The sequence below is a fragment of the Lissotriton vulgaris genome, chromosome 8 (assembly GCF_964263255.1).
Source record: "Lissotriton vulgaris chromosome 8, aLisVul1.2, whole genome shotgun sequence".
NCBI lineage: Eukaryota > Metazoa > Chordata > Amphibia > Caudata > Salamandridae > Lissotriton > Lissotriton vulgaris.
The window spans coordinates 485962991-485990872 of record NC_141696.1 but is presented as its reverse complement, the minus strand read 5'-3'; the positions used below and the strand labels follow the sequence as shown (position 1 = coordinate 485990872).

At 40.8% G+C, this 27882-nt stretch overlaps 1 protein-coding gene across 2 annotated transcripts in view; it reads left to right on the top strand.

The window, feature by feature from the left end:
• Positions 1–27882, top strand: part of SLC5A7 (solute carrier family 5 member 7) — a 382470-nt gene that overhangs the window by 76224 nt on the left and 278364 nt on the right. For both annotated transcript variants that reach the window (XM_086934301.1, XM_086934302.1), the window contains exons 3-4: positions 14074–14187; positions 20239–20394. In XM_086934301.1, the coding sequence (XP_086790427.1) occupies positions 14074–14187; positions 20239–20394 (270 nt within the window). The remainder of the gene's footprint in view (positions 1–14073; positions 14188–20238; positions 20395–27882) is intronic.

Here is a 27882-nt window from a genome sequence, read left to right as displayed (position 1 = left end):
TTAGGGCATGGTGCCCCACCCTTCATTGGCACAAACAGTGATTCACCCACAGTGGAATGTGGAGTTGTGCAATATGATAACTCCACAGCAATTTTTTTTTATCTCCTTGCAATCTAGCCGGCTTTGCAACAAATATGAATTTTCACCCAACACTCTGTTGAACCTCGCCACCGTTGAACCTCGCCAGCAAGCCATTCTAATGTGGATGTCCCACAGCTGTGTTATTATGTTTCACTCCACACTGGACCAGATACGATTCAAACTCTTCTGACACATGCTGTGGATCATTGTCAGTGGGTATTTCTTCAGGATAACCTTCCCTACAGCATACCAGTTCAAAAAATGTAATTATAGCTCTAGATTTAACCTTACCCACCAAAATCACTTAAGGCCATTTTGAGTAATAATCCATAGGAAATATAGCAAATATTTTCCCTACAATAGCCAATTCAAATAGCCCACACACATCTATTACTGGTTTTTGCAGTGCTGTATGAGGAAAGGTTATAGGTACCACAGGAGTCTCTTTAGCTACATGACACTGTCACTACAAGTGAAGTTCACATAATATCTTACAAACCTTTCTACAGCCCGATCCACTCCAGGCTACCAAAAACACTTCCCTCTCATAAAAGACATTCCACCATGTCCCTTGTGAAATGTCGAAAATAATCTTTCTCTCAATTCCAAAGGTACTAAAAAGGATTCACCCCTCCTTACCACTCTGTCCTGAATGGATAATTGTGACCACATTCTTTGTAATTAGTTAACATACACATATCTTCGCATAATGACGACCACTCACTCCTCTGGCAACCTCTTGATTATTCTTTGCAACTTGACAACTTTAATCACAGCTTCTTTCCTCTTGATTTCAGAAATCGCATTCACATTAGTCTCTGTATATCCGGTACCATCCATTCATCCGAATCCTCTTGTTCCACACCTTGTATATTCAGTAGCATGAATAAACAATTGGCATTCACATTGCTCATGCCCAGGTGATACTTTACACTGAAGGAAAATTCCTGCACTCAATACAAACATTTAGCAATGCTCAGTGATGCCTTACCAGCTGCCTTTGTGGTAAACACATCCACCAATGGCTTGTGATCTGTGCTTAATTCAAACTCCGCACCCCATAAATAATACCTGAAATGCTGAATGGCACACCAACTCCTTTTCTATAGTGGAGTAACTCACCTCAACATCCCTCAATATCCTAGAAGCAAATGTCACCTCTCTTTCTTTATTCTTGCAAATCTACATTAACACAGCTCCTACGGCATTCATACTAACTTCAATTCCACAGCATTCATTACACACCTCTTAATATCAAATGCAAGTTGACACTCCAACACGTATTCAAACGTTTGCCCTTTCTTCATGAGATCCCTTGTGTGTTGTACTCTATCAGAAAAATGGTCAACAGCCATGGCAGTAGTCCTAGAAAAGATCTTAACTGGTCCTTATTTAGTGGCCAAGGAGCTTTTTTTCAATGGGGAGACATCGTTTACCGCGCATCCATTTCTACGTGGTACTATTACAGCATGGTTTTCACTACGTACGTCGTTACACCGACTTGCACTGGAGGGCACTGGTGACTAAGGAATAGGGTAAATTATTGTTTCCAACACCTTCCCTACTGTATGTAGACTGGCGTTGGAATAGTAATTCACACTATTCCTAAGTCCAGCGCCCCTTGAGCGCAAGTCGAGTTGTGAAAACCCCGATCTAACAGACTGCGTTGAAATGGCCCTCGTTGTATCATCATACATCCTTTTCAATGACCTCTATTAACTTAGCCTTGAGTCGTCTGCCCTCATAAGAAATGCTATGACTCAAATACTCCAATTCTTGAATGCAAGCTTGCACTTGTCCACAGTGAGGCCAGCCTTTTCCAAAATGACACACAGTGTTCTCGGTAACCTATCATGAGCTTCCTTTCTAGCTGCCCACAAAACAATGTTGCCCTGAAAGAATATCACATTGGCTAGTCCTCCTACCAAATGCTACATGACACGCTGGGGATACAGCTGAGGCCAGCCCAAAAGGCATCGGTCAAAATGGAAAGCACCTTCGGGCATGAAATACGATGTCACATGCCTAGAGTCTGGGTGCAACAGTATCTGGTGATACGCACCAGACAATCCAATAGTGGAGTAATACTGTCCACCCTTGACCCCAGACAACATTTCACCAATATTGGGTATGGAATGACGATCCACCCATATATTGTTATTGCGATCCCTAAGGTCCACACATATCCTAAATCTGTCATTGGATTTGTGAGCAATCCTAACTGGACTCAGCCAACCTTGTGCACAATTGCTCTTGCTCCAATTTTAAAAATTATTTTGTGCTTGAACCTTTTCAAACATCCTAATTTTTTCCCAAACAAAACAGAAAATCTCAGCCACATTTCGGCATCCCTACAATCCAACACCCGAACTTGTTTATCCCTGTTAAGAATTAACACATTACCTAATGCCTGCTGTTCATGCCAACCCAAATGAATATTCCCATTCTCCCCCATATACACCCGACTCAGAGCACACCTGTCTTTGAAGAACAATTTAATGAAAAATACTACAACACAGGTTACTGTGTACCACAATACGCTGCTGGCTCAACATCCATTTGTAATAGTTCTTTTCTTCCCAGCCTGCACCAGTCCTTTTCAATTAAGGTATAGTGTGAATGCGAGTCTGTCCACATGGCAACCTCGATACCACCAGCATTTACCACACATTTGAGTGGGCGATATGGACCAATTACACTCGCCATCATTTACTTTATCCGTAATACGATTTTCTGTAATATCACACATTACCAACACTTCATCATCCTATACAATCTCCTCCTAACAGACCTCCTCCTTGGTCCCACTTTGCTGTAACAAATTCACACTGTGCCTAGAATCCACAACTCCCTGATTACACACCCTAGAGAAATGTGCCTCTTTATGTCACTTGAAAAATGTCCTTTTCACAGCAGGACAATTACTTTAAGTTGCAACATCCTTTGTGCTTCCATACCTATAATATGTCTTATTGTATTCTGACACTTTCCCCCACTTAACCACACTCCTTTTTTTATAGACTTGTCTGATACCTGCAAAGTTTGATCATTTTTATAGTAGTGCATAATTTCTTTTTTCTTTCATTCTTCAACATAATGTGAGGTGTCTTCAATATGTTTCACAACAATACTAGATTTTTCTAATGATGGCTCCTCAACAATTTTCCCTATATTTTCACATTAGAATTGTGATTAATCAACTGATCCCTAATAATCTCCTCATGTAGATCTTTACCACCACATAGTGATCCACTGTCTCATTTGGTAATTGCGCCCGAGAAAAATTGTGTTGCACTCCACCATAAAACTCACCTTTTTTCCATAGGTTTCTTCAAGCACTTTTATCACTGACACATACTCATCGTCCATTTCCTCATCCATATCTGTCTCATTGTCAACACCCTCAGCTAGGCTTTCACCACTAGGTAAGGTTGGTAAACCTTTTCTATCCTCTACACCTAAAATGTGCTTCAAACATTGGCAGTTATGTTTTTGCAACAAACACATCTCCCCCATTGACCTTAAATAAGTCTCAAAGGCTTCTCCCCATTTTTTCCATGGCATGACCGGTTCAACTGGGGCAGCCAAAATATAGGTGGGGGTATAACAGATTGCATTTTCAAAATTTCACTAGCACCCAAACAATGATCAGGCTCAACTCACACCCCACTCAACAATCTCTCTTCACCTTAAATAACCTAAATTAATTAAAGTAGTCACTGTTGTCACTAAAACATAATAAACTTACACAATAAAAGTCGTCACTGTTGTCACTGTTCACCACTTTTGGACATACTCCATTGTCTACATTGTCTATCTATGGACATACTCCTCTTCTAAAGGAGTTTGCTTTTTAAGTATCGAGAAATCTCCCTTCTTATGCAAGTCTGTGAATCCTCTGCACTACTTAGTTCTTGCACCAAATGCACTGCCTAATCTCCACACAGATCACAACACCCAATGTGAACCGTCATACAGACATCCCATAGGAAACATTGCGACAATAGTTTTTACTTTCTCAACTGAGCACACATGGTTTTAGGGACTGGTATGTGGTTATAAACCACATATAGTTTCAGGGACTAGCATATGATGGTATAAAGTACTCAACACCACCTCTTCCCCTTCATATGTGAACCATGATAGATTTCAAGGTAAACCAATCACGAATCAGGAACATGCATGCTCACAGCCCCTTGAGAGAGGAGGAGTAGTTCGCAAAACCGCCTATCGCACGGGATAGCTGACGTGGAGCACGAGGCACACAGCTCTATGACTCATCCAGGTTACGAGACACAACTGCCAGAGTGCAGGCCTATGGGTTCAATCGCTGAAGAGGGGCGCTACTCACACTATGAGGCAAAAGAAGGAAATGCCCCCAAAATACACCTTGAAAACCTCATCGCGCCCACTCTTCAGTTTGAAACAGGTTATCTGCTTGAACCATGACCATTCTATGCTCCAATTTGTCTGTCTCATTTTGAGTGTTACATTTGCCAGTAAACACACATAGGTAGGGTTGGTCTTCTTAAGGGCGCGGTACCAACTTTGTCGCCACTAAAAGAACATACTTCCAATACAAGTCTATTCATGGATAAAGCAAAGATTATTTCAGTATTTTACAAGCGACCAAGCCTGTCAGGTCTCCATCTCCAACAGCCAGAGAAGGTTCCCACCAGTGAGATCTCTACACATTCTACATTCCAACTTTGCTAGATAACATTATAACACAACACACTCCATGTGCTAAGGTATATACACTTCATCATATCCTGGCCTGTCTACGATCATTCGCACTCTTACAGCTTTCCTCCACTTCTGCTCACTTTTATCTCATCTTTAACTGATTTCTTAGAAAAACCTTACATTTTTAAAATTAAACACTGCTAAAGATTTACTCAAACTCATGTAAAACAAAATTGTTTTATCAGTGTGCTCAGTGAGTTGTTGCTTGTCTAACATCAGGCGCTCAATGATAAACTATTCACCTTAGATGCATATGCGGTGCTGTTTGGTATGGTTGACCTCCTTCTTAAATAACTGTAAGCATCAAGTGGGCTCTTTCCTTTCAAGAATCACCAACATCCACTGGGTTGTTTCTAAATGCTCCACCTTGACTCCCATCTTCCTATCAAATAGGGCACATTAAGACTCGTACTAATACCACACATGCCATTACAACGCGAGTATTACTATGCGAATACATTTACCACAACCTAGCATCACAACACAAACTTTTATCATGAATATGCCTTTGCCATGCAAGCCATTACAATGCAAAGGCATGCGTGGTAAAGGCATACACTTGGTAAAAGTGATTACAGTAGGTTCAAATTATATATAATTATATATATATATATATATATATATATATATATATATATATATATATATATATATATATAATTATATATATTTATTAATTTTAATACCCCCTAAAACCCTAAAATTACCTTTACTACAGCAAAATACCCATACCCCAAACCCTAGAATTACCCTTTCCACCCTAATACCCATACCCTCTAAGCCCCAAAATTACTCTTGCCACCCCAATACCCTTACCACCACATAGACCATACCCACCTTGAACCCTAAAATTACCCTTGCCACCCCAAAACCCATACCTTCCTCAACTCTAAAATTACCCTTTCCACCCCAAAACCCATACCCCCTTAGCCCCAAAATCACCCTTGCCACCCCAAAACCCATATCCACCCTCAACCCTAAAAATACCCATACCACCCCATAACCCATACCCACCCTGAAACCCAAAAATACCCGTGTACCCCAAAACCCATACCTACCATGAACCCTAAAAATACTCTTGCACACAAAACCTCAAACCCACCCTGAACCCTAAAATCACTCTTGCCATCCCAAAACCCATACCCACTCTAAATTCTAAAATGACCCTTGCCACCCCAAAACCCAAAGCCACATTCAAACACTAAATTTAACCTTCCCACCCCAAAACCTATGCCCACTCTGAACCCTAAAATTACCCTTCCCGCCCCAGAACCCAAACCCACTCTAAACACTTTGCAACAAAATTTGTTGTAAAGGCATGCATGGTAAAAGCATATTCGTTGTAATGGCATGTGTTGTGATAGCATGTGATGTAATGCCACTTGCGTTGTAATGGCATGCTATCTAATAGCTTCCGGCTCGGAGATAGGTATTTAGCCATGGCTGAAATCTCCACCGCTGGACCGGAAGCTCCGCCTCCAAGCCGCAAGCTCCGCCTCTGGGCCGTAAGCTCCGCCTCCGGGCCGTAAGCTCCACCCCCACGCCGGAAACTCCGCCTCCGGGCAGGAATTTACAGCCCGAGTGTGGACGTAAAGTTAGTAGTCTTAAATCTATTCTGTGAATACCGAAAGTAGTAAGTTCATTCTGTGAATCCCGAAAGTAGTAAATTCACTCTGTGAATCCCGAAAGTAGTAAGTGCATTCTGTGAATACCAAATAGTAGTAAGTTTAGGATTTAGTCTTAAGTTCATTCTGTGAATCCGGCCCTTCATGTCTATATTCCGGCAATACCTTGCAATTGAAGGTTATGTTTTATTTAACGTGTTAGATTAAATGAAACTAGCCATATTGAGGGATACTTTCTCAAATACAGAGATCTTTTCTGTCCTCCAGCTCTTCTGCATTTACATATGCACCAGTGGTGTCTTCTTGAGGGGGTGCTGCAGGGTGGTGGGAGGAGGCGGGGGAGGGGCAGGGTGGGGGGGGTCATAAACTCCAGAATTGGGCCAAACAAAGTTGAGTAAAGAAATAAATAAACAAAACAAATTACATTACGCGCGCTGCAATGCCAAATTAGTGATGCAGTTAGCAATGTCATTTGTTTTATTTATTTATTAATTTCCTCAACTCCGTTCGGCCCAATACTGAAGTTTACTAACACTCACCCTCCCCTCCGCCACCCCGCCCCACCGCCCGCAGCACTCCCTTGAGGAGCTGCCACTGATATGCACTCAATTACTTCTTTATAATCTATGTATACCTATGCCCTCTGTGTCCATCTCTGACCTCTAAACATCTTTAAATCCTTGTTCATCCATTCTGTAACTGTAATGCATTTTTATTTCTTCCTAATTATTGTTTACTATTTTACTATACAAAACCGTTTCTCTACGCCCTTGAGCCTTGTCTGCAATAAATACGTCCACCTATACATACATATAACAAATGCCAGGAGTGAATGAGCATGAACAGGAGATATACATTGAGCACAAAAGGATATCTCATGAGAGATCATGCTAAAGTACACAAAACGGTGATGATGGAATGCTTGAATCAATCTCAGCCACTGGTAATTACTCGGGTCGCTTCCGAGTCCATCGTTATTTTGCACACCATGCCACCTCTCTTTGGATCCAGCCTTACGCAAATTAGTCTTGACCCTGCTCCAATGGGAATACTTTAGTCTGAACTGCCAGGCCAGGTCCTCCCTGAATCAGAATACAAGCAATCTAGGACCGGTTTCACTCTGGTTAGGGCTCATCATCCAGGTATAGTTTGGTTGCAGTGACACAGTGTGCACGGACCCATGTCCAGGCATACCCGTGCCACTTAGTGAGACGCACTAAAGTATACAAAAAAGTCATGGATGGAACGCTTAAATTAATTTCAGCCACTGGTGACTACTCTGTCAGTTCAGGCTGGACTGTTCCCATTGGAGAAGGGTGAAGACTGATTTACATATGGCTGGCTCCAAACCGAAGTGGCATGGTGAGTGACAACGATGGACAGGGAAGTGGCCCACAGTGATTACCAGTGGTTGACATTAATTCAAGCATTCCATACATCACTTTTTTGTATACTTTCATGACATATCATGGACCCAAGGCATATTTAAACTACCTACAAATGCTCAGGAACTATTGATGTCCAGTTGCTTAGTCTTCTGTAAGCATGGGTTGGTGGTTAGTGTTTTACTCCAGAAAAGGCAGTACAAGTGTCTTCGGCCACCTGTGCTCTACTGTGTGGGCTGCTGCTGATTTATTTAGCCTGCTCAGAGTAGGTTGTGTTGCCTTTTTTGAGCAAAAGCTGATGATTTGTCTCTTTCCTCTGAGCATGTGGCAATAAGGTGTTTCTGCTCCAAAGTAAATCTTTTGCCTATTTGCTTCTGTCTTTAGCAGGGCACAGTAAAGAGAAATAACGCTAAAATGTGGTGTCAGGGAACATCCAGTGATTCATGTCTTAGGGTTTATAAGACTGCTCTGGGAGTGCTTTAATCACCCCTGATTAATACCATAATGAGCATGAACAGAAGACCTATCACAAAACTGTGTCTCGTGAAAGAGCATTGCCTTAAAACAGACTGGATTTGTATTTTTTTCTTCGGAGTTTTATATTGCGCCAACTTGACCCGAGACCTTTACATAAGCACAAGTTGTTTTACAGAAGTGCACGTTCACTTTTTTGTCAGCCATGGTGAGATTAAGTGATTTGCCCTGAATCATAGGACGTTGAGCGTCGTTGCCGAGACTCGAACCCGGTTCCCCAAATTCTAAGTCTACCGCCCTAGCCGTTAGGCCACATCCTTTCCTCTGATGAACTGTAAATACTAAATTGTGGCTCGTATTTAATGTTTAAAAATAAATCTCTGAATATGGGCTGTAAATTAGTGTTTCTGCCCTGAACATGATCGTTAGGTCAGCCTCTTAAGTTTAAGCGGCCGGTCAGTTACCTGAGTTGGTTCTGTTAGTTGGTTCTGTTAAGCAAAGGCTGATAATTAGTATCTCTCTATGGTAATGAGCTGCTTCTACTGCATATACTATATTGGTGTATATTTACTTCTGTCTTTAGCATGTCAGGGTAAAGGGAACTAGTGCTAGAAATGTACTGTCAATGAAAATGCTGTGATTAGTGCCTCTCCTGCAAAGATTGAATTTGGTTTCCAATTAATAGTTTCTAGTGAACATACACAGATTACTTTAATGGCAAACATTTGCTGAAAGCTGCCATGCATCCTCTATGTCTACCAACTTAACTAATCAGTTTACCATATGAGGTATCATACCTAAATCTTGTGAAGAGATTCTTGAATCTTGTATTCCAGATGTATACATACTCATCCAATAACTTTTATAATGACTTTTGTCTTCATTACACATTTTTGTGCCATCCAATGAATTAGTGCTATGTAAAAAACTGTAAGGCCAACTCATGTTTCATGTATCATTAGAACACTTCGGGCAGATTTACCACTTTTTCACACGGTGCAGTGCAACTGCCACAAATGCTGCACTGTGCTGTGTGAAAAGAAAGAGGAGAGTGCCAAGTTTACTAAAATAAGGCACTCTCCTCCCTTTTACCTAGCGCCAGTGCAGAAATCAGCTGCCATGCCCACAGAGACACCTTTGTGCCATGGTGCAAGGGTGTATCTGTGAGTCCAGCATAGGTTTTATACTGGAAGGGTACCCTTCCAGTACAAATTACTATGCAGAGACTCATTTAAAAAAAAATCCCACTTCTTATGTGTGATGTACAGTGCAGCACACATGCAAAGTTGGGAAAGGAAGGAGAAATAAAAGCATTACTCCTTCCTTGTACCTACTTCAATAGGGCGTAGTTTTATGACGCTGAACCCTGTCTACTTTATTTAGTAAATTGGGTTTAGTGTCAGAAAAGTTGGGTGGTTTCATAGGAACACCCATGCTACCACTAAGGTACGCACCTGTGGGGGTAAGTAATGAAAAACAGTGCTATGCACTGCTTTGCTTAACTTTCACGTTGACTTGTTTAGCGCTGGAAAGTAAATCAGAAAAAAAAGGATTTTGCACCGATTTTTGTCACTTTTGTGACATAAATATGGTGTATAATCTTAGTAAATCTCCCTCTGACTCTGTGCCAACGTTTAATTTGTGCCGGTAGTTGCTGGTGGGACCAACTCGACCTCAAATTTGGTGACTGGTATTTATTTTTCATCGCCATACATTGACTGCAAGTAAGAGAGAGAAAAGAAAACACAAGCGGGAAAGGAGAAAGAGAGAGAGGGAAAAACAGTTATAAAGAGAAAGAGCAGGGGCCGGAAAGAGTGAGATTCAGGAGCAGGGAGTGTCTGGTAGTGGATTAAATAAGTCTGAGATGGATTCAACACTACTCAGCCTTGGTATTTAACTTACCGATTTTTAATAGCAACACCAAAGCAAAGCTTTGGGCACCGGCACGCCTTCTTTAATACGTTTTTGGACGCGAAAACCTGAAAGAGGCCTGTCCTAGTGACACCGTGTTTGCAAGCATCTGTAAAAATAACAAGCGACAGAAGGGGACTGCCTTATTTTAGACACTGCAGCTGGAAACTAATCAACAGTTCAAAAGATTTGACTGAAAGCCTGTTAAGAGGATTGTTCATTTCAGATGCTGCAGCCACAAATTTCAAAGGCATATAACAAAGCCTTGCTAGCAGAAATCTGGTTCAAAGATCACTGAGACACCTCCAAATATACTTCCAATTTTGGTGTTTTAGAAATCACCCATCCCTTGTCCTGAGGAGTACCCATAAGGGAAGTGGGGGTTGAAACGCGTAGACCATTAACAATGGGGTATCCTTGTACAACGCACATTAATATGGATCAATATAATTAAGTTGAAGCGAAACACAATTTCTTCAAGTCCATATTAGAAAAATCTGGACCTCATACGGTGTACCAAGCGCATCTGTTGTTGATGTAATGCTCTGGCTCTCACACTGATTACCACATGCTTTAATTTATCTTTTGTATATATTTCAATTTGTGTTGGTTATTTTTTTATTGAGCACAATGTCCCTTTAGAATTTGCATATTTTAGAATCGATAGTTGGGATCACTCCCTTCTTTGAAATGAGATGCAAGCTTTGAAAAGTGTTATCAACATGTGTTAAAAAAAGGTAGCGGTCATGTTTATTGATCTTTATACAAAAGCAAAAATGTGTTAAAATCAAGCAGCGACCAAGTGTAGTTTTACGTTCTTTTACAAATGAAGCACTGTTCAGAGCCTGTTCATTTATATTGCAGTATCAACTAATAGTAATATTTTGTGTTATAAGCCTCAAAAGTAGAACTTTAAATGATTACAACTTGAAGAAAAATAGTCAGGATGGCCTCCCAAGTTAGGAACGGACGTAGTGTCCAACCAGATTCATTCTGCAATCCTATCTGGAAAATTCTTTATTTTTTCCATAGTTGTGCGAGGTCTACATCAATGACCTAATTTCACTAGTCCTCATCCAATTTTGAAAAAAATAGAGGTTTGTCTCAACTTCAATTTCTTTGCAAAGTATTAGAAGTTCAGCTATTGGGTTTGGAGTCTAATAGGGTAGGAGTGTTTCATAAAGGGCTTTTGAATTTAATGCTTTAGATGGTACACAGTCAAAATATCGAGTTGTAAATATCGACCTACCATAATATCGAGTCTGAAATATCGAAGGTGCATAATATCGAAGGCAAGAATATCGTAGGACAGAATATCGACCCAAGGTAAGTAATATCGAAATACTTAATATCGATGTAAGTAATATCGAAGTAAGTAATATCGATAGCATATATATCGATGTTACTAATTTCGATGACACTAATATCGATATTTGTATTATTGTATAGTTTTTTATTATGTATGTGTTATATGTTTAATTTAAGTATTTAAAATAATTACTATTATATGTGTATACATTTTATATAATAATAAATAATTTTATAAGTAAATTTTATGTTTTTGTACCGGAGCGGGTTGTGGGTTTATAGGGGAATAGGGTGGGAAGTAATTTAATTATGGTAAGTTGATTAATAATTAGTAGGATTAATTAATTAATTATAATTAATTGCTAATTTATATTGATTAATTGGGAAAAAAATTAATTGATTAATTGATATATATTTTCTGTAGCGGGATGTGGGTTTATAGGGGAATGGGGTGGGGAGTAAGTTAATAATAATTAAATTAATTAATATATGTTTTTATAAATTTATATTTAATTTATTGGGAAATAATTAATATTAATTAGTTAATTAATTATTATTATTTTGTACATATTTAACATTATTAATTAATTGGTAATTAAATAATATTAATTAGTTACATTAATTAGAGTAATTTATTGATATATAATTTTTAATTACTGTTAATTAATTAATTGGGAAAAATAATATTAATTATTAAATTATAATAATTACAGCTAATGTGCTAATATATTTACTTTATTTGTTATTGTTCATTAATAATTAATTGCTAATTAAATAATATTAATTAATTTTGGGTAAAGGAGTATTTTTAGTGTTTAGGGTCAGTTTTGAGTTTTTGGGTAAAGGGTTTTTTTTAGGGTTTAGGGTCAGTTTTCAGTTCTTGGGTAAAGGAGTATTTTTTGGTTTCAGGGTCAGTTTTCAGTTTATGGGTAAAGGGGTATTTTTAGGGTTCAGGGTCAGTTTTCAGTTTTTGGGTAAGGGGGTATTTTTTGGTTCAGGGTCAGTTTTCAGTTCTTGGGTAAAGGGGTATTTTTAGGGTTCAGGGTCAGTTTTCAGTTTTTGGGTAAGGGGTATTTTTTGGTTCAGGGTCAGTTTTCAGTTCTTGGGTAAAGGGTTTTTTTTGGGTTCAGGGTCAGTTTTCAGTTTTTGGGTAAAGGGGTATTTTTTGGGTTCAGGGTCAGTTTTCAGTTCTTGGGTAAAGGGGTATTTTTAGGGTTCAGGGTCAGTTTTCAGTTCTTGGGTAAAGGGGTATTTTGGGGGTTCAGGGTCAGTTTTCAGTTCTTGGGTAAAGGGGTATTTTCAGTGTTCAGGGTCAGTTTTCAGTTTTTGGGTAAGGGGGTATTTTTTGGGTTCAGGGTCAGTTTTCAGTTCTTGGGTAAAGGGGTATTTTTTGGGTTCAGGGTCAGTTTTCAGTTCTTGGGTAAAGGGGTATTTTTAGGGTTCAGGGTCAGTTTTCAGTTTTTGGGTAAGGGGGTATTTTTTGGGTTCAGGGTCAGTTTTCAGTTCTTGGGTAAAGGGGTATTTTTTGGGTTCAGGGTCAGTTTTCAGTTTTTGGGTAAAGGGGTATTTTTAGGGTTCAGGGTCAGTTTCAGTTCTTGGGTAAAGGGGTGTTTTTTGAGTTCAGGGTCAGTTTTCCCTACTGTTGTACTCTCTGGAGTAGGAATAGAAATTTTTACCCTTACGCTATCCAACGTTTTATTTAATTAATTGTTAAAATATCAAATATTTATTTTATTTTTTATATTACTTACCTTTTATTTATGTTACTCTTTTATGTTTGTAAATGTGTTAGTAAATTAGAATATATTTCATTAATTTATAAATTCGTAAAATAATTATTAATACTTATTGTTCAGTGTATATATATTACATATTTACTGTATATATTTAATTAATGTTTTCTTAATATATGTATTATTTATTACTTTTAAATATTATTAGATACTTTTAAATATGTTTCTTTTATTTATTAGTCTTATAGACTTAATTTTACATTTATATATTAAAAAAAAAACGATATTTTTAACATCGATATTTTTTACATCGATATTTTTTTTTCGATATTTTTGTACTTACCATGTTGTAGATAGGATGTCGATATTTTTGGCCTCGATGTTGTTGACTCGATATTCTTGTAGGTCGATATTTTTGTAGTCGAAATTCTGTCAGTGATTCGCTTTAGATGCCTTTTGGTTCACAATTTTACTCTAAGTTATTCAGCTATATTTGCAAAACCTGGCTGGAAGTAACACAAGGTCAAAGATACGATCTGGTCTTTGACACATCTGACTTCCTAATATGTATACACCCTTATGATGTTTTAAATCTTTGTAACGAAATCTCACACTTCCACCAATGCCCTGTAGCTCCAGAACAACTCAGAAATCAAAAATGTCAAACCTTTTTGCTCAGTCCAAAATATTGGATTTTTCTTGTCTCTGATCTATTCCAAATATGTTTGAGTACATCAGAACAAATATGCAATATTTCCCGTTTCCTGCTTATTTACTGTTTTCTTTTTCTGCTCTTTTAATCCCTTGCAGCTACTTGGGTTGGTGGAGGATACATCAATGGGACAGCAGAGGCGGTGTATTTTCCAGGAAATGGACTTGCATGGGCTCAGGCGCCTTTTGGTTATTCTCTCAGTCTGGTTGTAGGTAAGAAATGTGAAAAATGCATAGTTACTTTAATATCCTTTACCAAATTATACATGGAAAGTTGTTCTTGTAACTTACTGCCATTGAACAAACTCAATTATGTCAAGTCAAGTCAAAAGGCTTTATTTCGATAAAAACTTATCATAAAAGCTTCACATTAAAAACAGACAATTTCATCTTTAGAAAAGAAAAGAAGAAAATATAGAAATGTAATTACATTTAACCTTAGAATCTTAGGTTTCAGATAAAAGAAGCACATCATAAATAGTTATTTAAAAAGAGAATTAAATATTTCCTTTAAGCCTTTTGCTTCTAATGCACCAGGCCCATGATAAAAATTTGGAAAGGGCACAGACATACAGTGGGCGAGAGTCCGACATTAAAATACGTAGAGCCTCAATGTAATGCCTGGTTCCTAACAAACGGCAAAATTGCTTAAGCCATCTTCTTCTTGGTTGAGCATACTCCTGGCATTCAAACAGAAAGTGTGCCACTGACTCTTGTCTGGATATGCAAATAACTCAATTATGACACACTCAATGATGTACCACAATTGTTTGAGAGCACAACAAAGCATCTAAATATATTTGTCATGACTCAATCATGTGTCAGCATTGCATTTCTAAATTTGTGAAGGGGTATAGTAACAATGTAAAACAAAATTTGTGCAAAGACAAAAATCATTCATCAAACCATTGGTTATTAACTAATGGAAAATATAATGTATTTTCCTTAGGAAAATAAATGTATCATCCATCACGTAGGTTTCAAAAACAATAAACGGATGGGGCAGAACAAACCACCCTCAGATGGCGGATGTACCTTGGAGGGGCTCCTGGCCAGTTCCACGTCTTGGGTTTGCTTACATGTGCCTCAGTAGGAGTAGATGCAGGAGACATACTGGAGACATCGGAAGCCTTCAGAAAAAGCGACAGGACCAGGATATTTAAAAATGAAGTGCATGTTAGAAGGATCCTTTCAGAATTCGTTCTCATAAACTATCTGCCCTCAACTGACAGAGGCAAGCGAAGGTGGTGACCACTGCAGTGTCCAGTCCAGCTTCTTTCTTAGGTAGCTGGTGTGCACACACAGGAGTCGGTGAAAACCCACAGAGTAGTGTTTTCCCAGAAAAATAGTGGGGAGCAAGATATAGTGAAGGATAATGATTGTTAGCATGTTGACTGCTACATTGGAGTCCTCTCGTGATGGTGTGCAAACCAATGAGCTCAGATGAGGTGTTGGGGATAACCAAGATCAGAGGCCTGCAAAACAGGCAGCATATTCAAGGAGACTGATGGCTGATCAAAGAGTTTCCAATAAAGGCATCACTTCTGCTGTCAGGTAAGGACAGTGTTAAATTTGTGAAAAATATAACTGACAGGGCCCTCGTCATTAGGCAAATGCAGTTTGTGACACGTATTGCTCTGCCAGCACTGCCAATGACAGTACCAACACAACTACTAACCATCATGCTCTACAAGAGTGATAATTCAGACTATTCCAGGCCCCAAATGCTATAAGAATGTCTTAGGTGGCAGATATTAGTCATGTTACTGTATATTGAATAAATAAACAACTGCTGTTGGGTTCATCTCTAAATTAGATATACAATGCCACCATGTGGCAGACAGTCATAAGTTCTGGTGTTGACAACTAAGTCCTGGTGCCGAGTACCCCAAACCAGCGGCTCAAATTAAGCACTGGGTAGGATACCCGATATTCATACTGAGATGCATTTGGGTTAGGTTAACACCCCCACCAGAAAACTTGATGGCTAATGCTCAAGGCACCACTGCAGAATACCCTAGTGCTCATGGGCGTGCAGAAAGACATTTTGACGGCCTGGCATACCTAAAGTGGATGTGTTACTAGAACAGAAAACAAAAGCAACAACTGAGTGTGAAACTTTGGTGATGAGTCTCTGGAGTGAAAGCCCACTCCTGGATCAGAGAAATCACAGGAGATAAGTATATGCAGGAGGTGAAAAATGAGACATTCTGAGTCAGCCCACCGAAGAGTGTGGCTTCAGGAATTGCAGCTGTTGTTAGGTGATCGACCTATGAGTTTGGATTTTCTGATCCAGCAGTATATTGGTGATTGAGTTTAAAGGTTTTTTTTCCTTTCAAAATTATTGGTACGATATAGATCTGTGCCTTGATGGAGATTAGATACCCCTTTTCTCTGCTTCCACTTTTTATTCTTTTTATTCTCCCTTTTCAGTTCCCGCATTTACAAACTCATACAGGTGCATATTGGGAAGAAGGATAATATTGATAAAGGAGGTGAATGTTCAATAGCTTTCCTGGATAATATTCGTATTATAATGATCACTGTGAAGCTTTAAATAAAATGCATCCTGCATTAAAAATTCTGAGGAAATGATTTAAACAAAAAAATGAGAAATAGACTTAAGAAGTGTAAAGCACAACTAACTTGTCATTCAGATAAATGCATTCATTTATATACATTCCAACCAATCGTAAAATTGGTAGTCTGAAATAATGAAGGCCCTTCATTTAATAACAGAAAGTATCTTCTGCAGACCTTTACACTGTGCCAAGATAACTGAAATTGGCAAGTCTGCTTTGCATTGCTGGACATAGCAAGTGAATTAGAAGCTCTTTTACTAATTGAGCCTGGGAATGTAGCTCTGCAAGATTGCCATGTTCTCCAGGAGGGATCACTAATAAGATTACATTCTCCCGAGCAAACGTGATATTTTTCTTTATTGTGAGAGGAAACACTCATTAGGACATCAGGAAAGCACATGTGTGCAAACAGTCCCAGAAACTGTCAGGAATATTTAATTGTTACTGACAAAATCAGAAGCAGCATGAATAAACTACGAAGCTCATTGATTTAGTTCTTCTTATGTCAAGAATAATTTACCAAGAATAAATACCCAGGGAATATGAAAGAGAAAAAGTATGAGCCAACCTATAGGAGCCCTAGAAAAGAAAGAAGGCTCATATTACTTCATAAAGTGTCCACCTTCCTCTTGAACCTTGCACCAACCTAGTCATTAAACTTTAGGCCTAGACGCACTGGCTTGGAATGTACGCCTCTTGAAAAGAAAGTCAAAAGTCAGAAGCAGCATGTCATATGAAGCCTGTTGGTAAGTGGATTATTAGTAGTTACTTGCCACTACTAATAATCCACTTTCCAACATTTGGTGTTCAGCAGTGAGGATGCGTACTTGGGTTTAAATAACACCATACAGTAAATTAAGATCTTTAAAAATCCAGACAATCGACTTAGAACAGCTTTTTTGATTTTTGAAAATTGGACTAAACTGACTTTTAATCCATATTTTTGATTTTTCTAAATTTGTTCCATTTCTGATTTGGTAAGCTTTTGTGATCCAAAACTAGGGATACCTTGGAGTTAGATAAGGCTACCTAACGTGTCTAAACTCACAGTGGCTGATCTTAGGGTACAGTGCAGGCTCAGGATGCTACCTAATAATCATATGATCAGGAAGGCAAAATTGATTAGGGCCCTTAAGTCCTGGGCACAGACAGCTCCAAGGGATCAAGAAGAGGGGGGAGGCGGGCCCTCCAACCACCTCTAGGAGGTGGATGATGACACCTCATTCATTTCTTCTAGTGCCAGGTTCATACTTCCAGCTAATGGGGGGAGGGGAGGTTCCTCAACAGAGGACCCAGATAGAGCCCTCCGAAGGCAAGAGCTTGCGGCTCCGTTTGCTTCCATAGCTGTGGAAGAGAAGAAGTTAAAACATGCTAGAGAAAAGTGGGAGGAGGCGAAATCAAGAAGAAATGGTGGCAGCAAAATGTACTTCAAGGTATATAATTCATAATTAAGATAAATCCAACAATGTAAAAGTGTGTATAGATGCCTCAGCATAGGAACTATGGGCCAGAAGTAGGAGCCCTAATACCGGTCGGAAACGGCCGATTTCGGCCGTTTCTGACTGGTATTAGGCTTTTCAGATGTAGCGGGCCTACCGAATCGGTAATTTTACCGATTCGGTAATTTTACAAGGCCCATAGGAATCAATGGGCAATACCGATTCGGTATTTACCTAATCGGTAAATACCTAATTTTACAGACTCGATATTCCTAAATTCGAATTACCTAAATCTGCCCCCTTCCCATTTACAGACTCTTAAATACCGATTCGGTAAAATTTGGTATTTAAGAGTCTGTAAATGGGAATTACCTACATCTAGCCCTATGAGAGTACAAAAATGAAGACACAATTGTAGGAAATGGAACTAACATCGTTAATCTAGATTTTTCTTTAGGTTTCATTTAGAAGTGCTTGGGCTACATTTAGCCTGCCTGTTTCTGTTCGATCATCCTACTCCCTTTGCTTTAATTGAGCTGGTGGTTGCAGGTGGCACAAACCTACACTCATTATTGGAAACTGGCACTTGCTTTGCTCATAAGACTTTGACCCAGAGCAGTAGAGAGAAAAACAAAGGGAGGAGGAGAAAACCAGAAATGGGGGGAAGCAAGGTTGAAAAAGAACCTGCAAGTGTAATCTAAAGAGGCAGCGGTGCATGGTGGTGGAAGGAAGAGACATGCATTGGAAACAAGACCACGCAGCGTTAGTATTCAACAATCGTGACATTCATCAGTGCCAGCTATGAGTTTCTGAGAAAAAGCTTTGGGCAACATATGGCACTTTTTTACTTTACAAATCAAGCACTATAACTACATCACTATCTTTGTGTGCATCTGCAAGCCCCCTAAACTTTTGTTTTCTTCCTCGGTGTACTCCTCTTACCAGTGGGTCACAGAAAAAAGTAACCACATCACCATTTGCACTCCCTGTATGAGGACAAACAGTAACACAGCCTCGTCCCTAGTACCACACAGCTGTTGGCATGTTCATACTTTCCCCAGAGACATCTGTACCCACAAATGTACTTCAGAACACCATTTAGTGACATGCTCATACTTTCCCCTTGGAAAACTCTCCCCAGAAATGTACTTAAGGATACAAATGTCGACCTTCATTATCAGATCAGTTTTGAGCATTGTATGCTTGTCTCTTCTTCATATGCTATCAAATCTGGACAGAAGAGATACCTTTGGCGATCCAGATTACATCAGATATGATTATGAACCTATTAGTAAATAGTAGTGATTCGTTATTTGGGGAACACTCCAGTTGAAGTAGATCGTTTCTGATCATATTTGGCAAGAAAACACCAAAACCAGTCTGGAATCACAGGATCACTGCAAATAAATACCCACATGCAGGTCCTTACCCCTAAACTTAAAAAGAGTTGTAAAAAAACATTTTCTTAAACTAAAATTGGATATAGGGGTTAATATTAAAAAAATGTGTATTATTGTAGTCTGTCTTCTTTATTTATCATGACTCATGTTGGAAAAGATTGGGACTTGTCCAGGGTATGGAAGAGGAGAGAAAAAAAGAGAGAAGAAGAAGTAGGGATTGTGGCCTGGTATATAAAGGGCATATATTGGTGGAAGGAGGAACCAGATGCAAAAAAATAGAATACAACGGATGCAAGGGAGAAAGAGAAGGCCTGAATGGTTAAAGTGAACCGACCGACGATGGAAATATGAACATACTTTGAAAAGATATATCGTAGAAGATGCTTTCTACTACGCCTAAAATGAAAGGAGGATGAGTGTGTGCATGGAATGAAAGAACGAGTTACCCAGGACTGCTTTTTGAACAGAAAATTAATTTTCCAAGACGAGCTCCCATTAGTCAGTGTGAAGTTAATCATCATTATAACATACGGTCTTAACAGTAAGTCTTCAGCTTCGTAACACAGACTGGAATGAACATAAGGCTTGTTTTAAGCTTTTTGTGTATTACTTAATTGTATTAGCCAGGAGCATATGCTTTGCTACCACCTACTGTACCGGGCAGGGCCTGATATATCAAAGGGATTGACCCCTTCTGTATCTACGGGAAATGCTTTGAAACATAAGGACCCAAGTGAATTGTCTGTCAAACTCACCTTTATTGTGCATATGTTTTTTTACTTATCCTAAAAAAATCGTGCCGTTCACCTGTTGCATTTTCCATTTGTTATTGTGTGTTCACAGGCGGCCTCTTTTTTGCCAAGCCCATGCGCTCCAGGGGTTACGTAACAATGCTCGACCCTTTCCAGCAGATCTACGGAAAGCGCATGGGAGGGCTACTCTTCATTCCTGCTCTGATGGGAGAGATGTTTTGGGCTGCCGCGATCCTTTCTGCACTAGGTGAGTCAACAAAGATCCTGAGAAATCGAATGAGGCCAAATATGCATTCTTCTCCTCTGTCAGAGAGGCGGGCATCTATTATTTGACGGAGAAAGAAATTAACCACGAATACACATCGGCCTCCGACTTACTTATAAATTCACAATTTAAATTACTCTTTCACCTACAAAGTGGTTTACCGAAACCATTGACAGGTTTAGAGAGAAAATGGAATGTGTTAACCATAAAAGCAATGGCGTATTGAGTGTATTCCTCTCCTCAGGCCCTGAATACGAAGGCCACGCAAGGTGGTGTGCTGTTCATGACATCGTTAAAAACCTATACCATGGGTTTGGAATTTAACAGGTGCGATGAATAAACCCTAGTGTGGGTTTTACCCTTCAAATCTAAATTCTGCATGTCTCAGAATTTAGAGGGCATTTGCCCTGGTATAGATTGACAATTTTTTTCTGCTGATTTGTTCCTGGTGAAAATTGCTCTCTGTTATTACATGAGTATGTTTTAAATTCTGCACATTTATAATTCTGACGTTTGTGAAAAGAGGGATTAGGACAGGGGTCAGGATTTTCCAAACCAAGAGATAATCAGGACCTACGAGTAGTTTTGTAAATTGTTAATATAGCCTTATAGCCCGCCGTAGAGGGCTATACCAGCTATTAAAGGCCCTCTCCAGCGTTGAAGGCCCCGAGCCGAAGGCGAGGGCCTTTAACAAGGGAGAGGGACTTTAATAGCGGTATAGCCCATCTATGAAGGGCTATAAGGCTATTAGAACATTCTGTCACTAGAGGAGAGAATGTTCTAACAAAAAAACAAAGCCTTTTGGGAGCGTGAGGGGATTGGAATCCCCTCAGGCTTCCTGAACCCTTTGTTCACAACCAGAGCTGTGAACAAAGAAACATTGGAATGTTGGAGCTCCAGACTTATACCAGCCATTATAAGCCCAGAGCGCTCCATTGTTTTCAATGGAGCTCCCAACATTCCAATGTTCTAATATCAGTTAATACCAGTTCTTTATTAGTAACAAACACATGCAAATCAAATAGGCCTTTGTTGGCTGCCAGCCTTTTGATTTTGCCAATGTTTTTTTTAAATGGTTTTTGTAAAACGTTATTGTCCAGACAGCTGCTGGGCCCTTGTGAATCTAAAATCGTAACTGACTAAAAGCAAAAATATTTTTTGAGGTCTCGAAAAGCAGGCTGTGAAGGGGACTACTGTATGTGTGGATGTGCTCCTTGTGAAAAGTTAGATAGCTGTCACTCACAGCAAAGTGAGTGACTCACTGCTCAGTGCTGTGTGCTACAGTGGGCAGAAGAAAAATGTGAATGATACAATCACAGACTGATGAATGAAGAGCATATTTGAAGTCTACTTTTAGTGGAATTAAAAGGTCTTGGCTTATACAAGGCCTAAAAAATATAGGTGCGGGTTCCTAAGTTTTTCTTAGGATCCTGTTACCAGCTCTTTCAAATGCCACAGTTTCCAAATGCCAAAGCTGCTTAGTTTTGATTGTATCCCATGTGTTTTTTTTGGATGTATGTCGTTACTACGCATGCTTTTACAACGCATGCCTTTACCATGCAACTTTTACAACGCAAGTCGTTACAACGACTTGCGTTGGGGGGCGCTGGATAGTGAATAGTTTAATTTTCTATTCCAACTCCAATCCCCGTGGATAGTAGGGAAGGTTTTGGATAGTAAATTAAACCATTCCCTATCCTACAGCGCCCCCCAGCGCAAGTCGTTGTAACGACTTGCGTTGTAAAAGTTGCGTGGTAAAGGTAGTGCGTGGTAAAAGTTGCGTTGTAACCGCTGTTCCCCGTTTTTTTTACTACATTATACTCTAGGGTATTTATCTCAGTTCTTTTTCATCCCTGCTTTCTTCCTTAGTCAATATTTTCTTATCTTTCGGTCTGCTTTGTCTCTTTTGCTCAGTCAGATGATAAAAAATAAGCCCTGACCCCAAAAACAAGTACTGGTGCCCATCACCCAAACAAAGTAAGCACTGGCTAATGCACAAGACCTTCAAGCACAACCCTAAAAAAGATCCATTGTTTTAAAACAAATGTCTACAGTTTCTACGTTGAGGATTTTCTGAAACAAATAGCCCCCCACAAAGCACCTGTAATTAGAAACTAACAAGAGACCCTCCTGCCTGCTTTCTTCTTCAAATAAAAGAAACACTTGACTGGATTCACGTGGTTTTCATCATTAGCGGTCTTGTTTGCTGGCAGAGCTGGTAATGCTAATATGGCTTGTATATTTCCCACCTCTTTGTTCTGCGTTTTTCATTTTCGGAATTTGTTTTTCCAGATTTCTTCCTGCTGTGCCCTGATTACTTGTAAAGCATGGGGCAGCTTGTTTATCATCTCTTCACCAAGGGGTCCTATGTACAGTGTGTTCGTGGTGATGTACCTGAAAAAGGAAGGTGCTAATACATCCTTGGGAAAAATATTTAATACCTGCTGAAGGGAGGACGGATTTCAACAGATGCTTTAGGAAGGTATCTTCAAATCTTAAAAATGATTTCCTACTTGGAGGACTGTGTCTTAAAACCTAGATATGGCCACACTGTACAGTTTCGGTTCTCTAAAGTACTGTTTTAAGATGGTAACCTTTTATTGTTATAGCTATTAATTTAAAGGTATTACCCGTCAGTAATTTTTCTAGACTATCCTAAGAGGGTACTCAGTACTTAAATTGTAAAGTAACTCCCAAGGCCCGATTATTTTTCTTGGAAAGCTGCTATTTGAACTTGCACTTCACACTGCCTTTGCTGTCACTGTCCAATGCCATTGCATCCTTGCTCTATTTAACTGACCCCCTCAGGCATCTTCTGGATGTGCTGCAGACTAAGGAGCTGCTTTGAGAGCAGGATGAGCACACACAGCCCAACAATGCTACCATGTCCCATTTCCAGGTTCTGCATCCTGCAGTGTGGGGATAGTACAAATATGTTTCCCAACATGAATTTGGTTCCCGGTCCAGTCCAGCCCTTGATATGGCTACTGCGACTGTCAGTTCCACTCACTGTTGATTGTAGCTCGGTACACCAATTGTGGTTGTAGAGCACATGACAAATCTGAGACAAATGTGACAGCATGCTACAAAACTAAATACTACATTACATATCTTTCTCTGTCTCTATATATATATATTACCCATTGGCACATGCCCATGGGTAATTATAGCTAGGTTTGCTTTTCAATAGGTACTGCATTGTTTGGTTTGCTGATAACTTTGATGCCATTTGACGAATCTTCATGAACGTTTAAAAAAAATGTTCATCCATCTCGCTCCTTACGTTTTGGGGTGATCCGTCAACCGGGTGGCCAAGAAAAAAGGGGGTCCCAAAACCAAATTTCTCAATGCATTTTACATAGACTTTTTTAAAAAGGGCTACTCCGAAATGGTTGAATGTAAATGTACCAAATTTGGCAGTAAGCTAGATCTTGGCCCAGAAACTGTGCATTTCTGATTGGGTGTAAATCCGTTCAGTAGTTTGGAAGAGATTAAGGTACAAATATATTTGTTTATCTGCAGGGTTGAGTTAAAGGGACTCTCGCTAGAGTCTCGCGAGCTCAACTTACAAAAATAGGACATTCTGATTGACCAAGGGGCTTTTTTTTTCCTTGGACCATCACGGCCCCACAGGAGTGAGGCTCCAGCAGGAGCTAGTGCTCTGATTGACTGGCTGCAACATGAACAAAAATATAGCTACAGCCATTACTGTTCTGAAAATGTTTCTCTAATTCTATAAAAAGATGTGAGGGGGCAGTGTAGGGATACCCTTCCCCCTAATCCGTGTAAAGGGAGGTCTCTTGGGATAAAATGTAAAAATCTGGAATCCTGCTGTACTCCAGTGGGATCATGGGAAAAAAACAAAATCACAGCCACCATTTTTTAAATTAAATATAACTATTGAGGTGAGCCAGGACCCGGGGGTCAATGTGTTAGATAGTATTTGGAGACGGGTTTGTGTGGGGCCCCCTTCCGGGAGCTGATTATTGTCCTGGGACCCCGTTAACCAGTGCCCAACTCCCCCCCTCCCAGAGCTGATCATAGCCCTGTGTCCCATTCCTTGGAGCCCAGCATAAGTAGAAAAGGGGAGGGGCATGTGACCGCTCTCCCCGAGTCTCTTAAGGCCCTTTTGACTCCATTCCCCAGGCCAGCTTCACTGTGGTGCCCACCTGGGAACTTGTTGGTTTCCCCCAGGAAAACTGTGGCTGAAAGAAGGGAATAAGAGGCGAACATTGAAAGAAAACTATTGCGCCTTGCCAAAACATTGGATTACCGGAATGCAGCATTGTGGGACTGGTAGTCCCCAGTATCGGCGCAAGATGGACAATTCAATGCAGGTGAGGTTCCGAAGCCACTAGGAGGAGGAGCCCGTTGGCAAGCATGCATTTGGGATGAAGCACTTGATGAAGGCTCACGCTGAAACCGGTTGTGCACAGTAATCCCATTAAACTGCAGCCTCAGAATGCCCTGCTGTGTCCTTTGTTATCTTTGAGTGCAATGAAGGTGAAAATGACTTCATATTTCCGCTCTACCCAAGGGGCGCGCGAAGGACCCTTTCAAAGAAGCGTTCACAGAAGATTGGGAATGAACTGATGGCAGCCAAGGTATTGGAAATTATCCGTGAACCGCCAAAAGCGTGTACTGAGTGGAGAGGAGCCGCTGCGGTGCGGCGGACTGAGACAGCTTAGTGCACCGCGAGAAACAGACTTGTGTTGCCGAATCTTGCCCCCAGGAAAACTGTGGCTGAAAGAAGGGAATGAGAGGCGAACATTGAAAGAAAACTATTAAGCCTTGCCAAAACATTGGATTACCGGAATGCAGCATTGTGGGACTGGTAGTCCCCAGTATCGGCGCAAGATGGACAATTCAATGCAGGTGAGGCTCCGAAGCCACTAGGAGGAGGAGCCCGTTGGCAAGCACGCATTTGGGATGAAGCACTTGATGAAGGCTCACGCTGAAACCGGTTGTGCACAGTAATCCCATTAAACTGCAGCCTCAGAATGCCCTGCTGTGTCCTTTGTCATCTTTGAGTACAATGAAGGTGAAAATGACTTCATATTTCCGCTCTACCCAAGGGGTGCGCGAAGGACCCTTTCAAAGAAGCGTTCACGGAAGATTGGGAATGAACTGATGGTAGCCAAGGTATTGGAAATTATCCGTGAACCGCCACAAGCGTGTACTGAGGGGAGAGGACCTGCTGTGTTGCGGCGGACTGAGACAGCTTAGTGCAACGTGAGAAACAGACTTGTGTTGCCGAATCTTGCCCCCAGGAAAACTGTGCCTGAAAGAAGGGAATGAGAGGCGAACATTGAAAGAAAACTATTGCGCCCTGCCAAAACATTGGATTACCGGAATGCAGCATTGTGGGACTGGTAGTTCCAGTATCAGCGCAAGATGGACAATTCAATGCAGGTGAGGCTCCGAAGCCACTAGGAGGAGGAGCCCGTTGGCAAGCACGCATTTGGGATGAAGCACTTGATGAAGGCTCACGCTGAAACCGGTTGTGCACAGTAATCCCATTAAACTGCAGCCTCAGAATGCCCTGCTGTGTCCTTTGTCATCTTTGAGTGCAATGAAGGTGAAAATGACTTATATATATATATATATATATATATATATATATATATATATATATATATATATATATATATATATATATATATATATATATATATATATATATATATATATATATATATATATATGTGATCAAGGGCATCCGCCCGAAACGCGTCAGTCCGCCGCGCTGCTATATATATATATACACTTAACACAGGTATTACAAAAAATATGGTTATAAATTAAAACTGAAAAAACAGATTCTCCTGTGACGGTTAGCACCACAATTCATACTTCACAAAGCAGCCATACAAACCATACCTTGCACACTAGATGCAATGCTTATGACCTCACAATATTTAAAACATTTTACTACATTTTAAAAACAAATATGCTTGAACGAAGGAGTGTTCATAATGAAGTCGATGTAGTTAATCCACTCCGGGGCCCCCACGGACCCCTGTCCCCACCACATTTTCAACAGAGCTGCTGACACCATAGCACCCATGCTCTTCCACACCATCAACTGCTCCCTGGCAACCGCCATGTTTCCTGACGACTGGAAACACGCTGAGGTCAACCCCCTCCTGAAGAAACCCTTGGCCGACCCCAACGATCTCAAAAACTACAGTCCCATCTCCCTGCTCCCGTTCCCAGCCAAAGTCATCGAGAAAGCCATCAACAGCCAACTCGCCACATTAATCGAAGAGCACAACATCCATGACTCCTCCCAATCCGGCTTCAGAAATAAACCACAGTACGGAAACCGCCCTCCTCGCAGCAACAGACGACATCCGCACCCTACTGGACAAAGGAGAAACAGCAGCCCTCATCCTCCTCTACCTCTCAGCGGCGTTCAACACAGTCTCTCACTGCACCCTAATACACAGACTCCACGACGCAGGAATCCAAGACAAGGCCCTCAACTGGATCTGCTCCTTCCTCTCCGGCAGAAGGCAGCCAGTCAGACTCCCCCTTTTCCTCTCCGACCCCACACCTACCACCTGCGGAGTACCCCAGGGGTCCTCCCTCAGCCCTACACTCTTTAACATCTACATGGCTCCGCTCACCCCCATCGTCAGAACCTACGAACTCAACATTGTGTCATACGGAGACGACACCCAACTCATCCTCTCCCTATCCAATGGACCCAATACCGCCAGACACAATTTTCGAGAAGGCATGGAAGCCGTCGCCAAATGGATGAAAAACAGCTGCCTACAACTAAACACCAACAAAACAGAAGTACTCATCATGGGCCTAAACCTTGACGCATGGAACAACACCTGGTGGCCTTCCACCCTCCGAAGCCCGCCCGCCCACCCCCATGGACCACGCACGCAACCTTGGAATCAACCTGGATTCTGAGCTCAAAATGGACTGCCAGATCAACTCTGTCTCGTCCTCCTGCTTCCACACCCTCTGCCTCCTAAGTAAAACCTTCAAATGGATCCCCCTCGAACACAGAAAGACTGTCACTCACGCCATGGTCGCCAGCAGACTCTACTACGGCAACGCACTCTACGCCGGAATAAACAAAAACCTCACCCACAAGCTACAGAACATCCAGAACACCGCCACAAGACTGGTCCTTGACCTGCCAAGACACTGCCACATCTCCCAGCACCTGCACACACTCCACTGGCTCCCCATCAAAGCTAGAGTCACCTTCAAGATGCTCACCCACACCCACAAGGCCCTTCATGACACCAGACTAGCATACCTGAACAGCCGACTCAAATTCCACACACCCCAGAGGACCCTACGATCTACCCAGCTCTCCTACGTTGTGGTTCCCCGCACCAGAAAGACCAGATCGGGAGGCCGCTCCTTCTCCATCGTCATGGCCCGAGCCTGGTACACCCTGCCGCTCCACCTCAGACTGACAACATCGCTTCCCATCTTTGCTAG